Source organism: Nomascus leucogenys, chromosome 5, assembly GCF_006542625.1.
Source record: "Nomascus leucogenys isolate Asia chromosome 5, Asia_NLE_v1, whole genome shotgun sequence".
NCBI classification, from domain to species: domain Eukaryota; kingdom Metazoa; phylum Chordata; class Mammalia; order Primates; family Hylobatidae; genus Nomascus; species Nomascus leucogenys.
In genome coordinates, this window is record NC_044385.1 from 20,102,137 (window position 1) to 20,115,574 (window position 13,438).

Sequence of the window (13,438 nt, forward strand, 5' to 3'; positions counted from 1 at the left end):
GATCAACTTGTCCCTATGGGTCTTCTATGTTTTCACTCATTCATGATTATTTTAGTGAGATCTTGAAAGGAAGAAGAAACCAGTGAGTGTAAACAGGTTAAACTGCTGTCTTCCACCAGACATTTCCTCATGTCTTTAAACAGTTAAAGTTTCTTGGAAACATTATTTGAAAGCAGATGTTCTCCTGGGGGACATTTATAATACTTGTAACTTTTTACTATTGTAAATAACGCTTTGATCACTGCCCTTGTGCAGAATGTTTTGTGCATCTCTGTTACTTTTCTAGTATAAATGCTTAGAGACTCGGTCAAATCTTTGACAAAATTAAAACCTCTGAGGTATATTGCCAGATGGCCACCAAAAATTTTGTATCATTCTACCCAGATACTACCAACGCTTTCTTCCTATGCTTACAAAGTGCTTTCTTACTCTGGAATCAATAAAAAGCTTTCCTATATTTCAATTATTTTAAAGTCTCTTTAATCCACCTGAAAACTGTTTATGGCATAAGCTAGGGTGTGACTTTATTTTTATTTGGGAAACAGTTAATTTGCTCTCTTCAAAATGGTTTCCCATTGGCACATCTTTGTGGAACATTTCTCCTTCCTTCCCCTCCTCAAATTGAGCTGGGGCCAGACCTGGGTGCTTGCAAGGGAGATACACAGGGTAACACTGGCTTCTGGGCCTGGGGTCGTGTCTGGCTGGGGAGGGAGGATCCCCAGGACCAAATATTCTCTCAGAGCCCTGGAATCTACCGCAGTTTTATCCTGACGGCCCTGCTATAATGATGTGGATATGGATACCAGAACCACTACGTACCAACCAATTCTAGACTATAGCACCTTTGCCCACTGCAAAGCTGACTCACACCTGAAGATGTCTTTATTATTATTATTTTTTAAGAGACAGGGTCTCACTCATTCTACGTCCAGGCTGGAGTGCAGTGGCATGATCATAGCTCACTGTAGCCTTGACCTCCTGGACTAAGCGATCCTCCTGCCTGAGCTTCCCAACATGCTGGGACTACAGGCTTGAGCCACTGCCCCTAGACAAGATGTCTTTATCATCATACCCCAGGGTATCTATCAGTGAGGGTTTGATTGGAGAAGTAAACAGCTTGGAGATGTGTACTTGCTAATGACAGAAATTTGACTTTTGACCTCACATCACTTTGGGAGCTGGTTATACCGTCTTTTTTTTTTTTTTTTTTTTTTTTTTTTTACAGAGTTTTGCTCTTGTTGCTCAAGGTGGAGTGCAGTGGCACGGTCTCAGCTCACTGCAACGTCCAGCTCCCGGGTTCAAGCGATTCTCCTGTCTCAGCCTCCCAAGTAGCTGGGATTACAGGCACCTGCCACCACACCCGGCTAATTCTTTGTGTTTTTAGTAGAGATGGAGTTTCACTGTGCTGGCTAGGCTAGGCTAGTCTCGAACTCCTGACCTCAGTTGATCTGCCTGCCTTGGCCTCCCAAAGTGTTGGGATTACAAGCGTGAGCCACCATGCCCAGCCTATACCGTTTTTTGAAAGCTGTTGACTTGGAAGTTCGTGGCATGGGAAGATGGGAATGGAAGATGGGCATGAGGTGGACATGAGGCTCCTGTGAGGCAGAGTCACAGCCCAGGAAGGTGCAGCAGGACCCGGAGGGATCTCCTGCCACCTCCCAGCCTCTACCTTCAGTGATGGGTCCATGCAGGAGAGGATGTTGCCTTTTGTATTGCATTAAACACCCGCTGGCTGGTCAGGGTTGTGGGGGGCAGGGCCAAGGCAAAAGATCCAGCAGGAAAGCTGAGTGCAGTGGTTCATGCCTGTAATCCCAGCACTTGGAGAAGCCAAGGTGGGAGGATAACTTGAGGCTGCAGTGAGCCATGATCACACCTCTGCACTCCAGTCTGGGTGACAGGGTGAGATCCTATCTCAATCAAATAAAAATAAAATAAAAATAAAAATAAATAAATAAAATAAAATAAAATAAAATAAAATATATAAAATAAATAAAATAAAATAAAATAAAATAAAATAAAATAAAGTAAATAAAATAAAATAAAATAAAATAATAAAATAAAATAGGATGCAGCAGGAGTAGGGAGCCATGGGCCTAGCCACTGTCCCATGCTGACTGTTGGGTGGGACAGATCTGCCTGTGCCTGCGTCCAGGCTTAAAGACACAAAGTACTCCTTTACCGAAATCTCAGACAAAAATATTCCTGGGGTCCACACTCCCTGGAATCTTGTTTTAGCTCAGGGAGTCAATTAAATTTGGCAGAGAGGCTCAGAGGGGTAAAGGGGCCACTCACAGGCCTCCCTGGCCTCAAAGGCTGAGGCTGTCAAATGTTGGGAAGAGCTACTAGTTCAGAGCCAACCCTGGAGGCTGTTGGCCCCACCCTCAGGGACATGCCCATGAGCAAGTGAAGAGCTCAGCATCCTCCTGCTTGCCCACACCCTCCTCCCAGGAGAATCAGTGAGCACCCTTGGACCAGGGGCCCCTGACTAGATTTGGGCTGCTTTGGGGTTTGGAGGGACAAGTACTTGGGACCAGGAAGGGCCTGGATGCAGGAATTCATGCCCCTTGAGGCCCACTAGGGAGCTACAGTCATGGGCGGGGGTCCCAGCCATGGGGAGGTGAAGAGCCAGGCAGAATCTAGAGCTGCTTTTAGTTGGATTACTGCTCAAAGCTCCTGCCAAGATGAAAAAGGAAACTTTGCAGATGTGAATCTCAAGTCTGGAGAACATCTGGGGAGAGAAGGGCTGCCAACCCAGTGGGAGCACCAAAATCTGGCCCAGCACCTCACCTGCCTCCCCACGGGGCTGGCCAGCTTCATGCTTGGTCTCCTCATCTTCCACCATGACGTTAGAGAGTGCATCTTGTGTGACTTCGATTCTTTTAAATTCATTGAGGTGTATAGTGTGTTCCATCTTGGCAAATGTTCCATGGGCATTTGAAAAGAATGTATGTTCTGCTGTTGTTGGGTGGAGTGTTCTATCAGTGTCAAGCAGACCCTCCAGGTCAATGGTATTACTGAGTTCTTCTATATCCCTGCTGATTTTCTTAGAGTAGTTCTATCAACTTCTGACAGAGAGATTTTGAGTCCTCCACTATAATTGTGGATTTGTCTACATCTTCAGCTCTATCAGTTTTTGCTTTATGGATTTTGAGGCTCTGTTGTTTGGTGTGTACACATTTGGAAACGAAAATGAAAATACAACATATCAAAATATATGGGATTCAACTAAAGCAGTGCTGAGAGGGACATAAATGCTAGAAAAGAGGGAAGCTCTCAAATCAATATTCTAAATTCCCACCTCAAGACACCAGGAAAAGAGGAGCAAAATGAAACAAAAGCGAGATGATGGACGAAAATAATAAAAACAGGAAAAATAAGTAAATGCAATCAAAAGCAGAAAAAAATAGAGAAATATCAATGAAACAAAAATTTGGCTTTAAAAAATAAAATAAGAGCCAGGCGTGGTGGTTCACGCCTGTAATCCCAGCACTTTGGGAGGCCGAGGTGGGCAGATCACCTGAGGTTGTGAGTTTGAGACTAGCCTGACCAACATGGAGAAATCCCATCTCTACTAAAAAACATTACAAAATTAGCCCGGCATGTTGCCGCATGCCTGTAATCCCAGCTACTCAGGAGGCTGAGACAGGAGAATCACTTGAACCTGGGAGGCAGAGGCCACGGTGAGCCAAGATTGTGCCATTGCACTCCAGCCTGGGCAACAAGATTGAAACTCCATCTAAATAATAATAATAGTAATAAAATATAAAAAAATAAAATCAGTAACATAAACCTCTAGTAAGACTGAAAAAGACAAAAGGAGACAAGACACAAATCACCAATATTATGAATGAAACTGGAGATATTACTACAGATCCTGCAACATTACAAGAATAATCAGGTAACACCATGAACACTTCCACTCTCATAAATTCAGAAGCTTAGGAAAAATGAACCAATTCCTCACAAATGACAGACTAGCAAAACTCCATCAAGATGAAATAGACAACTTGAATAGTCCTATGGCCATTTTAAAAAAATTGATGTAAATAAACATTCCTTCCCCAAATGTCCAAGGCCAGATGGTTTCACTGGAGACTTTTACTACACATTTAAAGAAGAAATAAGTCCAGGCATGGTGGCTTATGTCTGTAATCTTAGCACTTTGGGAGGCTGAAGTGGGAAGATCACTTGAGCTCAGGAGTTCAAGACCAGCTTGGGCAACACAGTGAGAATCTATGTACTTTTTAAAAAAGAAAAAATAAAGAAGAATTTATACAATTTATTCCAGGAAGTTTATGCAATTTATTCTAGAAAACAGAAGAGGTGGGAATCAATCCCAACTCATTTTTAATATCCCTTACAAACTTAGAAGCAAAAATCCTCAACACAATATTAGCAAATTGAATCCAGCAATATATAAAAAGAATTACATACCATGACCTTGTGGGATTAATTCCAAGTATGTAAGGCTAGGTCAATGTTTGAAAGTCAATGTAATCCATCATATTAACAGGCTAAAGAAGAAAAAGCATATGATTGTATTGATGCAGAAAGAGCATTTGGAAAAATCTAACACCCATTAATGACAAAATCTCCTAGCAAAATAGGAACACCCATTAATAACAAAATCTCTCAGCAAACTAGGAACAGAGGGGGACTTTAAAAATATATTTTATATTAAAAATATAAAAATCTTTATAGCTAATGTCATAATTAATGATAAAAGAGGAATGCTTTCTCCATAAGATCAAGAACAAGGCAAGGATGTCAGCTCTCATCACTCTTATTAACACAGTACTCAAAGTTCTAGCCAGTGTAATAAGGCAAGAAAAGGAAATAAAAGGCATACAGATAGGAAAGGAAGAAATAAAACTGTTCCTATTGGCAGATGACATGATTATCTACATAGGAATACCAATGAATCCTAAAAAATAAACCTTGTAGAACCAATAAATGGGTTCTGTAGGGCTGCAAAATAAAATATCAACACACAAAAATAATCTTATTTCTATATACTTATAGTGAACATGTGGAAGCTGAAATAAATATAAAAACACACCATTTTCAATCACTCCAAAGAAAATGAAATATTCAGTTACACTTAACAAAAACATGTATAGGATCAAGTGTGTGTTGAAATTGCAAAATGATAATGAAAGAAGTAAAAAACAAAACCCCTAAATAAATAGGAATACTATGTTAATGGATTGGAAGACTCAAATAGCAAAGATGCCAATTGTTCCCACATTGATCTGTAGGTTTAACGTAGTCCCTATCAAATCTTCAGCCAATTTGTGGGTATAGACAAGTTTATTCTAAAATGTATGGAAGGCACAGACCCTAACTACATAAAATTATCTTAGAAAAGAAGAATAAAATGAGAAGAATTGCTCTACATGATGGTAAGTCTTCCTACAGCATATAGCTACAGAAACCAAGACAGTGTGGTAACAGCTGAGGGATAGACATATAGATCAATGGAACAGAGAACTCAGAAATAGCTCCATCCACATATCCACAACTGAACCCTTTTTATAAGGGTTCAAAAGCAATTCAATAGAAAAAAGGCAGCCCTTTTAACAAATGGTGCTGGAGCAACTGGATAGCCATTGGCAAAAACAACAACAACAACAACAAAAACTGAATCTGAACCTAAATCTCACACCTTATCCAAAAAATAACGTAAAATGGATTACAGACTTAAATGTAACCGTAAAACTATAAAACACATAAAATAAATGAGAGAAAATCTTCCGAATCTACGGCTAGGCAAAGAGTTCTCAGGCTTGACACCAAAAGCATGATCCACAAAAGGAAATATTGTTAAGTGGGACTTCATCAAATTTAAAAGTTTTGCTCTGCAAAAGTCCATATGAAGAGTATGAAAAGACAAGCTGCCGACTGGCAGGGCATATTTGTAAACCACATTTGCAAAGGAGTTATACCTAAAATGTATAAAGAACTCTCAAAACTCAACATTAAAAATCCAGTTAGAGAGTGGGCAGGAGCACATGTTCTCAGGACCTTCAGAGGCTTTTTGCCTCCATGGGCAAAAATAATAAATTATATATATTTAAAATATTTCTAAAAATTAAAATAAAAAGGAAAATGTGCAAAAGATGAACAGGCATTCCATCAAGGAGGATACACACATGGCAAATAAAAATCATGAATGTTCAACATCATTAGCCATGAAGAAAATGCAAATTAAACCCACAATGACACATCTATCAGAATGGCTAAAATAAAAAAGTGACAACTACAAATCCCGGTGAGTGTGTGGAGAAACTGGATCACTCCTTCACTGTTGGTGAGGGTGTAAAATGTGCCTGCTGGCACAGCCCCTCTGGAAGACAGTTTGTAGATTTTTACAAAACTCAACATGCAGTTGCCCGGTGACCCAGTCTTTGCTTTCTTGGGCATATTTCCTAGAGATAGGAAACTTATGTTCACAAAAACATGGACATGAATGCTTATAGCAGTTTTATTTGTAACAGCCAGAAACTGGAAACAGCCCATGAGTGAGTGGTGAAATGCACTGTGGTGTATCTGTAGAATGGAATATTATGCAGCAGTGTAAAGTCATGAACTATGGATTTCCATAGAACTATTGATCCATTTGGGTGGATCTCAAGGGAATTCTGCTGAGTAAAAAAGTGAATCCCAAAGAGTTACCTGCTGTAGGATTCCAGGTAAATGGCATCCTCGAAAAGACAAAATGAGAGATGGAGAACAGATGAGTGGGTTCCTGGGTTGGGCTGTGTCTATGCAACAGCAGCATGAGGGGTCCTGTGCTGATGGAAATGTCCAGTATCCTGATTGTGGTGGTGGACACATGAAGCTAATATAGAACTAAACACCCACACACACAAATGAGTGCCTGTAACAATGTCAACTTCTTGCTGTCATAATGTCCTAGAGTTTTGCAAGCGGTTACCATTGGGGAAAACCGGGGGACGGATACCAAGGGTCTCTCTGCACTATTTCTATGCAAGTGTCCAGCATGCATCTGACAGAGGACATGGTGCTATCCATGAGAATAAGCAGGACAGGTCCCGTGCTGGATGCTGCCTGAGGCGTGCGCGCGCGCCGGCGGGGATGCAGGCACCTTCTCTAGCTGGCCTGCAGGGGGCAGCCCCGCCTTGCAGGGAGCTGAGCTCAGCAGACGCCCCGGGCTGGGCTCAGCCTCCCAGGCCTGGCCTTGTGAGCCCAGGAGCTGTTCTGTGTCTGTCTGTGTCTGTGTCTGTGTCTGTGTCTGTGTCTGTGTCTGTCTCTCTCACACGCACACACACACACACACACGGCGCAGCCCGTGAGCTCACTCTGCCCATGGCTGGCAGTCTGGGTGGGTTGCTTCTGCTTGAGCTCTTTGTCCAGCTCCATTTCAAATGACTCATGAGTGGTTTTTGCCCTCTCCCCTAGGGACACCCCCTGCCTGGCGTCATAAACCTTCCCAAGGAGGCAACATTTCCTGATAAGCAGCCTCTCGCCCCACTCCTCCAAGACCACCCAAGAGATTGGCCCCCCCTCCCTGGGCGGTGCCAACAGCCTCCCCGCCCTGGGCCTCCCCATGGCCTCTTGAGCTCAGAGCAGTGGTGTGCAGCTCCCTGGAACCCCATCCTCATGTACTCTGTTAGCTGGGCCAGGTCCAGAGAGGAGCACATCAGCTGGGGAGGAGGCCTCCCCCTGTTCTCCCAGGCCTTGGTGGGCGTGGTGGCGGGGGGCACCTTTGCCCAGTAGGGCATCCTGGCAGCGCCTACACTGTGGCAGCTCAGGCAGCCCTGCTGCACACCCCTCCTGCAAGGGTTTAATCAGCGGCTTGTGGCCATGGGGATTCCTGTTCTCTGTCCTCCCTGTCCCAAGGGAAAGGCTCCCTTTCTCTCACTGGTTCATGCTGTCTCTGTCTCTTTCTCACATGCTCTTACTCTGTTTCTCATTTTCTATCTCATTCATTTATTGTCTTTCCCTCTCCATCTCTTTTTGTCTCTCATTCTCTGTCTTCGTATCTCTCTCCGTCTGTCTCTTTCGTCTCCCTCTCATTCTCTCTCTTCATCTTTCATTAATTCCGTGTCTTTCATTCATTCTGTCTCTCCATCTGTCTCTCATTCTCTTTCTTTCCTATCTTATCTCTGTCTCTCTTTCCATCTCTGTCTCTCTCTCTGACTCTGGCCCAGGGAGCATGGGACTGAGGAGGTTGGATCACTGGACTGGAGAGGTGGAGATAGGAGCCGCCAGGATCCTCACCCTGCCCAGTTGCTGTACACGGCCAGGGACAGCGGGGCAGGAGTGGCCCTGGGGCGGAGGCGTCGCTCAGTTTCCCAAGGGTCCCGCCTCCTGAGCTTTCTGGCAAGGCCTAGGGGAACAAGCACCTATTTCTGCCCAGCCACATGGTGACTTGAGTGGATCGAAGGATGTTAGAGTTGCTTCTGTTTGGTGGGGGCACCTTGGCTTTCGAGAGGGGCCCACCGTTGGGGGGGTGTGAGCCCAGAGCCCTCCAAGCCCCTCACAACCCACACCACTTCCCTGAGGAATCCAGACTGGGCCTGGAAGGGGGGTCGGGATGAGCCTGGCCTCAGGGGGTGGCTGCCTTTGCCCGGCAGGGCGTCCCAGCAGCACCCAGACACCACGGCAGCTCAGACAGCCCCTGTACATGCTGTCTCGTGTGGGCATAGTCAGGGTCTGCAGCTGTGGGGGATTCAGCACTTCATAGGACAGGGGTCTGCACGAAGACGGATGTTTGCAAGAGCGCCTGGACGTGATGAGCATTCACAGGCGGCTTACTTTTTGGGGTTTTTTCTCTACGTGGTGAGGCTCCTTCCTGAGCCCACACCTCCTCCCTGGCGCTGACACAACCTGTCAGGGTTGTGCCTCCCCCACCCCTTGGAAAGCATGCTGAACCCTAGTTGGGGGTAGGGCAGGGAAAACCCAGCCTGGCCTTAAACACTTCTTGCAATCCCTTGGGGCTTCTGCCAGCTGCCCAGCGCATCCATTACAATTACACATCTGGAGCTGGGGAAACCACCACAGAAGGGGCTCCAGGAGCTGTGGGAGCAACTGGGAGTTGACTGAGCTACAATTCCATGGGTTCCAGGACCTCTACAAGCCCCTGCTGTGCCTGGAGCCACCGCGACCTGCTGGTTCTCCTGGAATCAATGTTGGTGCAGGGCTGTGTCCAACTGTCCCTGAAAGGTCTGATTATCTCCTCTCCCCACTGCATGGTCACCCTGGTAAAAGGTCAGAAGTGCCTTTGGGGAAGGCTGGGAGAAAGGTAAGAACAGTAAGTTTTTGGTAGTGCAGCGGGTCCCCCTCAAGGGGGCCCAGCCTCCCCTCCATCCAGGGGGTTCTGGGTCTGCAAACTGGCTCAAATTTGGGACTTGACTGAGGAGCTTGGACTTTTTCTTTTTTTTTCAGACAGGGTCTCACTGTTGCCCAGGCTGAAGTGCAGTGGCGCAATCATAGCTCAGTGCAGCCTTGAACTCCTGGGCTCAAGCAATCCTCCTACCCCAGCCTCCTGAGTAGCTGAGACTACAGGCACACACCATGATGGCCAGCTAACTTATTTTATTTATTTATTTATATTTTTAGTAGAGACGGGGTTTCGCCATGTTAGCCAGGCTGGTCTCGAACTCCTGGCCTCAAGTGATTCTTCCCGCTTTGGCCTCCCAAATTGCTGGGACTACAGGTGTGAGCCACTGTGCCTGGCCCAGCTAATTTGCTAATCTGTTTTTCTTCTTTTTCTTTTTTTTTGTTTTAGATGGAGTTTTGCTCTTGCTGCCCAGGCTGGAGTGCAATGGCACGATCTCGGTTCACTGCAACCTCCGATCCCTGGGTTCAAGCGATTCCCCTGCCTCAGCCTCCTGAGTAGCTAGGATTACAGGCGCCAACCACCAAGCCTGGCTAATTTTTTTTGTATTTTTAGTAGAGACAGGGTTTCACCATGTTGGTCAGGCCAGACTTGAACTCCTGACCTCAGGTGATCCCCCCACCTCAGCCTCCCAAAGTGCTGGGATTACAGGCATTGAGCCACCACACCTGGCCCGCTTGTTTTTATTTTTTATTTTATAGACACAGGGTCTTGCTATGTGTCTATAGCTGGTCTCAAACTCTGAGCCTCAAATGAACCTCCAGACTTGGCCTCCCAAAGTGCTGGGAGTAGAGGGATAAGCCACCACACCTGGCCTGTTTTTGACTGGAGGTAGACTTCTGTTCACCTGACTGTGGGCCCAGTGATGGCTTGTCCTGCCTACCTGGACAAGCCATCCCTTACCTGCAGAGCTTCTTAGGCCTGGGAGGCCATAGGGAGTTGTGGGGTACAATGCACCTTCCAGCCAGAGAACCACCAGCCCCACCTTCTCCAACAGAAACATAGGGGCCAGACTGCAGCATGGCAGATGAGAATAAAGCCCACACTTCCTGGGAAACGTCTCCCCCCTCACACTGTGCCCAAGGTTGTCTGGATATGGCTTGAGAGAAGCAAGGGGTGGGGGCAGGTGCTTGCCTTCTTAGCACCGTGTGCCCTTGGGCAGGTGAATGCTGCCCTCTGGGAAGGGCCACTAGCAGCTGAGACAGCAGGCAGGCCATGGTGGGCAAGGGCAGCCTGACATGAAAGGGAGTTTGAGCCTGGGAGATTCCTGGGAGGGGGTGTGATTCTCCCTGGGTCCAGGTAGGCTGAGGGGACTGCCTCTATCTGCCACCATCATCCTAGGTGCAGGGAGGTAAGAGCTGAGCCAGCCCTGCCAGACCTCAGGTGTATCTCTGACATTACCCTGCCTCGGGCACTGGGCCCTACCAACCACTTGCCCTGGGTCCTGTCAGCTACATGCCCTGGGCTCCTGCGCATTCTGATAGGCTCCTGGCTGGGGCTGGGCCGGGACTTCAAGTGGGGGTCTGGTGGGGCCACTCAGGGCTGGCCTGCCACTCCCACTACCACCAAAAGCTGCCATGAGCTGATGGCCTCCCTTCTCTGGCGAAACAGCAGGGTCCTTCCCGAGTCCATGGATGTCGGATCATCCGTCTCAGCACCCTCTTGTACCAAATGTGGTCCTGAGAGTGCAGGACTGGGACTAGAGCCCCCTGCCTCTCAGCTGGCCAGACAGCTGCCTCCTTCCTTGGGGACCACCAAGCTGCTGCTGCTGGGAGAGCGCTTCACCCCCAGTGGAAGGGAGCTCTGTGATGCTGGAGGCGCTTGTGATGCATATTTACAATCTCACACGTCTTCTTCTTGGAGGCAGCCTTCAAGCCTTTAAGCATGCCATCGTTGGGGGGGGGGGGTCTCCCGTCCTGTCTGCTTCCCTCTGCTGCCTCTCACCTCCTGGTGCTGGAGCCAGACTTTGGGGGCTCACTGGAGCCCATGGCCGTGGGGCAGGTGGGCCTCCCACTGGGGTCGCTGCAGCCTGGGTGGGCTGGGCTGCCGTCTGTGCTCCCTCTGCTGAGTCAGCCCCATTTCAAGAGAGGTGGCCCAGCCCCCTGAGCAACAGAGGACAAACAAGTGCCCTCTCCCCACAGGAGGGGGATCCTATGGATGGGGAAGGATGTGAGACCAGTCACACCTAGTGGAAAAGCAGAACCAGGGGCCAGGGCTCCCACACAGGACATCATGCTTTGGAGAAAAGCCACCACTCGCTGGAGTTGGATGGGTCTCAGACGGGGAAACTGAGGCCCTGAGAGGGAGTGACTGCCCAGGCCCGGTCTCCTCCCTTCCCCACCCTTGCTTTGCCCCACATGCACCTGGAGCTCACCTGGCAAGCTGGCCATCAGAGACTCAGAAAGAGCATGCTCACTGGGGTGACCCACATGGCCAGGCTTTCCCAGGGAAGCAGGGCCAGGAGCCCAAGGGGTGGCAAGGTTGGCTCAGATCCTCGTGGGGGCCATTTTCTGCTGCTCCTATCTTCTTTGTTTTTCCTCTGAGGACCCCTCATATTCGCCTCTGTTGCTGCCACTGGCAGGGTTTCACAGCCTTCCGGGGGCATGTGCTCCACCCCCCAGGCTCTGCGGTCACTGTGCCAGAATCAGTCCCTGAAGGCGCAGAGGGCACTGCCTAGACAGCTGGCACTGCAGCCCAGGTCTCTGAGGCCCCTGCAGCACGTGGCTGGGCAAGCTCGCTGGCCCTGTGTCCTTAGCCTTGGCAACCTAGCCCGTGTTGGAGGCACCATCCTGCACTGACCAGGGTCTGCAGGTGGCAGGCATGCCACCGCCAGCCTGGACCCCAAGCCCTGTTCTTGTGTCCCTTGTTGCATGTCACAGAGGCCCCATCCAGGGAACTCACAAGCCTTCTCCTGGACGCCACCCCCGGGTCTGTCTGGAATGTGTGCACCTGTATCCTAATGCCAGCTCTGGGTTCTCTGACACCATTCTGCTTCAGAAGCAGCTCCAAATCTGTATCAGCAGAGGGGACGAGTCCCTGGGCTGTGACTGTGCGCTTCTAGCTGTCTGGGCGTGCACCTTCCATCCCAGGAGTCCTCTGTCTCACCGTCCCGGCCAGGAAACAGGCTCTGAGAAGGGCGTCGCCCGATGGCTGGTGTGGCATTGACTTAGCCGCTAGCTCCACTCCCACAATTTAAGAATGGGGAGACCACCAGGACCCCAAAAGGTAGAGCTACTCACCTCACAGCTCCAGCAGGCTACGTCGCTTCATTCCCAGGCCGAAAGCGGCCACAGTCCCCGCCAGAAAGGAGCGATTCTCTGGCCCCGCTCCTCGAGGGGGTCAGCATGCGCAAGAGGCGAAGGCATCACCGGCTGGCCCGACTCCTCACCAAGCTTCCCCCGGAGCAGCCGCGCAGCGCCCAGCTCGTGGCAGACGGCCGGGTCCTCTGTGGAACCATCCCCGACCGTCCCGGCCTGGAGCCCCGCCGGCGGCTAGCCCGGCCGCCAACGCCTCCCCTCCCCTCCCCCTCAATCCCGCCCCCGGGGCCGCCCCAAGCTCCCATTGCGCGCCCCCAACGCTCTACCCGCTTCCCGATGCCCGCCCCCGGCCCCCCCAATGCCGTCCCGCCGTGGTCGCCCCGGGTTCTTGCACGCCCCGCCCTCGGTTCCCACCGCTCCCCGCCTCCCCGTCCTCCATCCCCGCCGGGCAGGGCGCGCCCGAGACCCGCGCCGGGAGCGGCGGCCGGGGCCCCGAGTGGCCGGGAGGGGCTGGCGGGCTGGCGCGCGCGGCTCGGGTTTCGGCCCGCCCCCGGCGCCGGCGTGATCCCCTCCCGGGCGCGGGGCGGGGCCGGGCCCAGCTGGCCGCGCTCCGGGCGCTATAAGAGGGCGGCGGCCGCGGCGCGCCCTGCGCGGAGCTGGGAGCGCGATGGTCGGCCGCCGAGGCGCGGCAAGATGCTGGATGGGTCCCCGCTGGGGCGCTGGCTGGCCGCGGCCTTCGGGCTGACGCTGCTGCTCGCCGCGCTGCGCCCTTCGGCCGCCTACTTCGGGTAGGTGCCTTCGGCGGCCGGCGCGCACT

General features: G+C 50.1%; 1 protein-coding gene across 1 annotated transcript in view; it reads left to right on the plus strand.

The window, feature by feature from the left end:
* The first annotated feature begins 13,232 nt into the window (after positions 1-13,232).
* WNT9A (Wnt family member 9A) overlaps positions 13,233-13,438 on the plus strand; it is a 29,498-nt gene continuing 29,292 nt past the window's right edge. Inside the window, exon 1 of the mRNA XM_030812761.1 lies at positions 13,233-13,409. Within this exon, the coding sequence (XP_030668621.1) occupies positions 13,315-13,409 (95 nt within the window). The 5' untranslated portion in view covers positions 13,233-13,314. The remainder of the gene's footprint in view (positions 13,410-13,438) is intronic.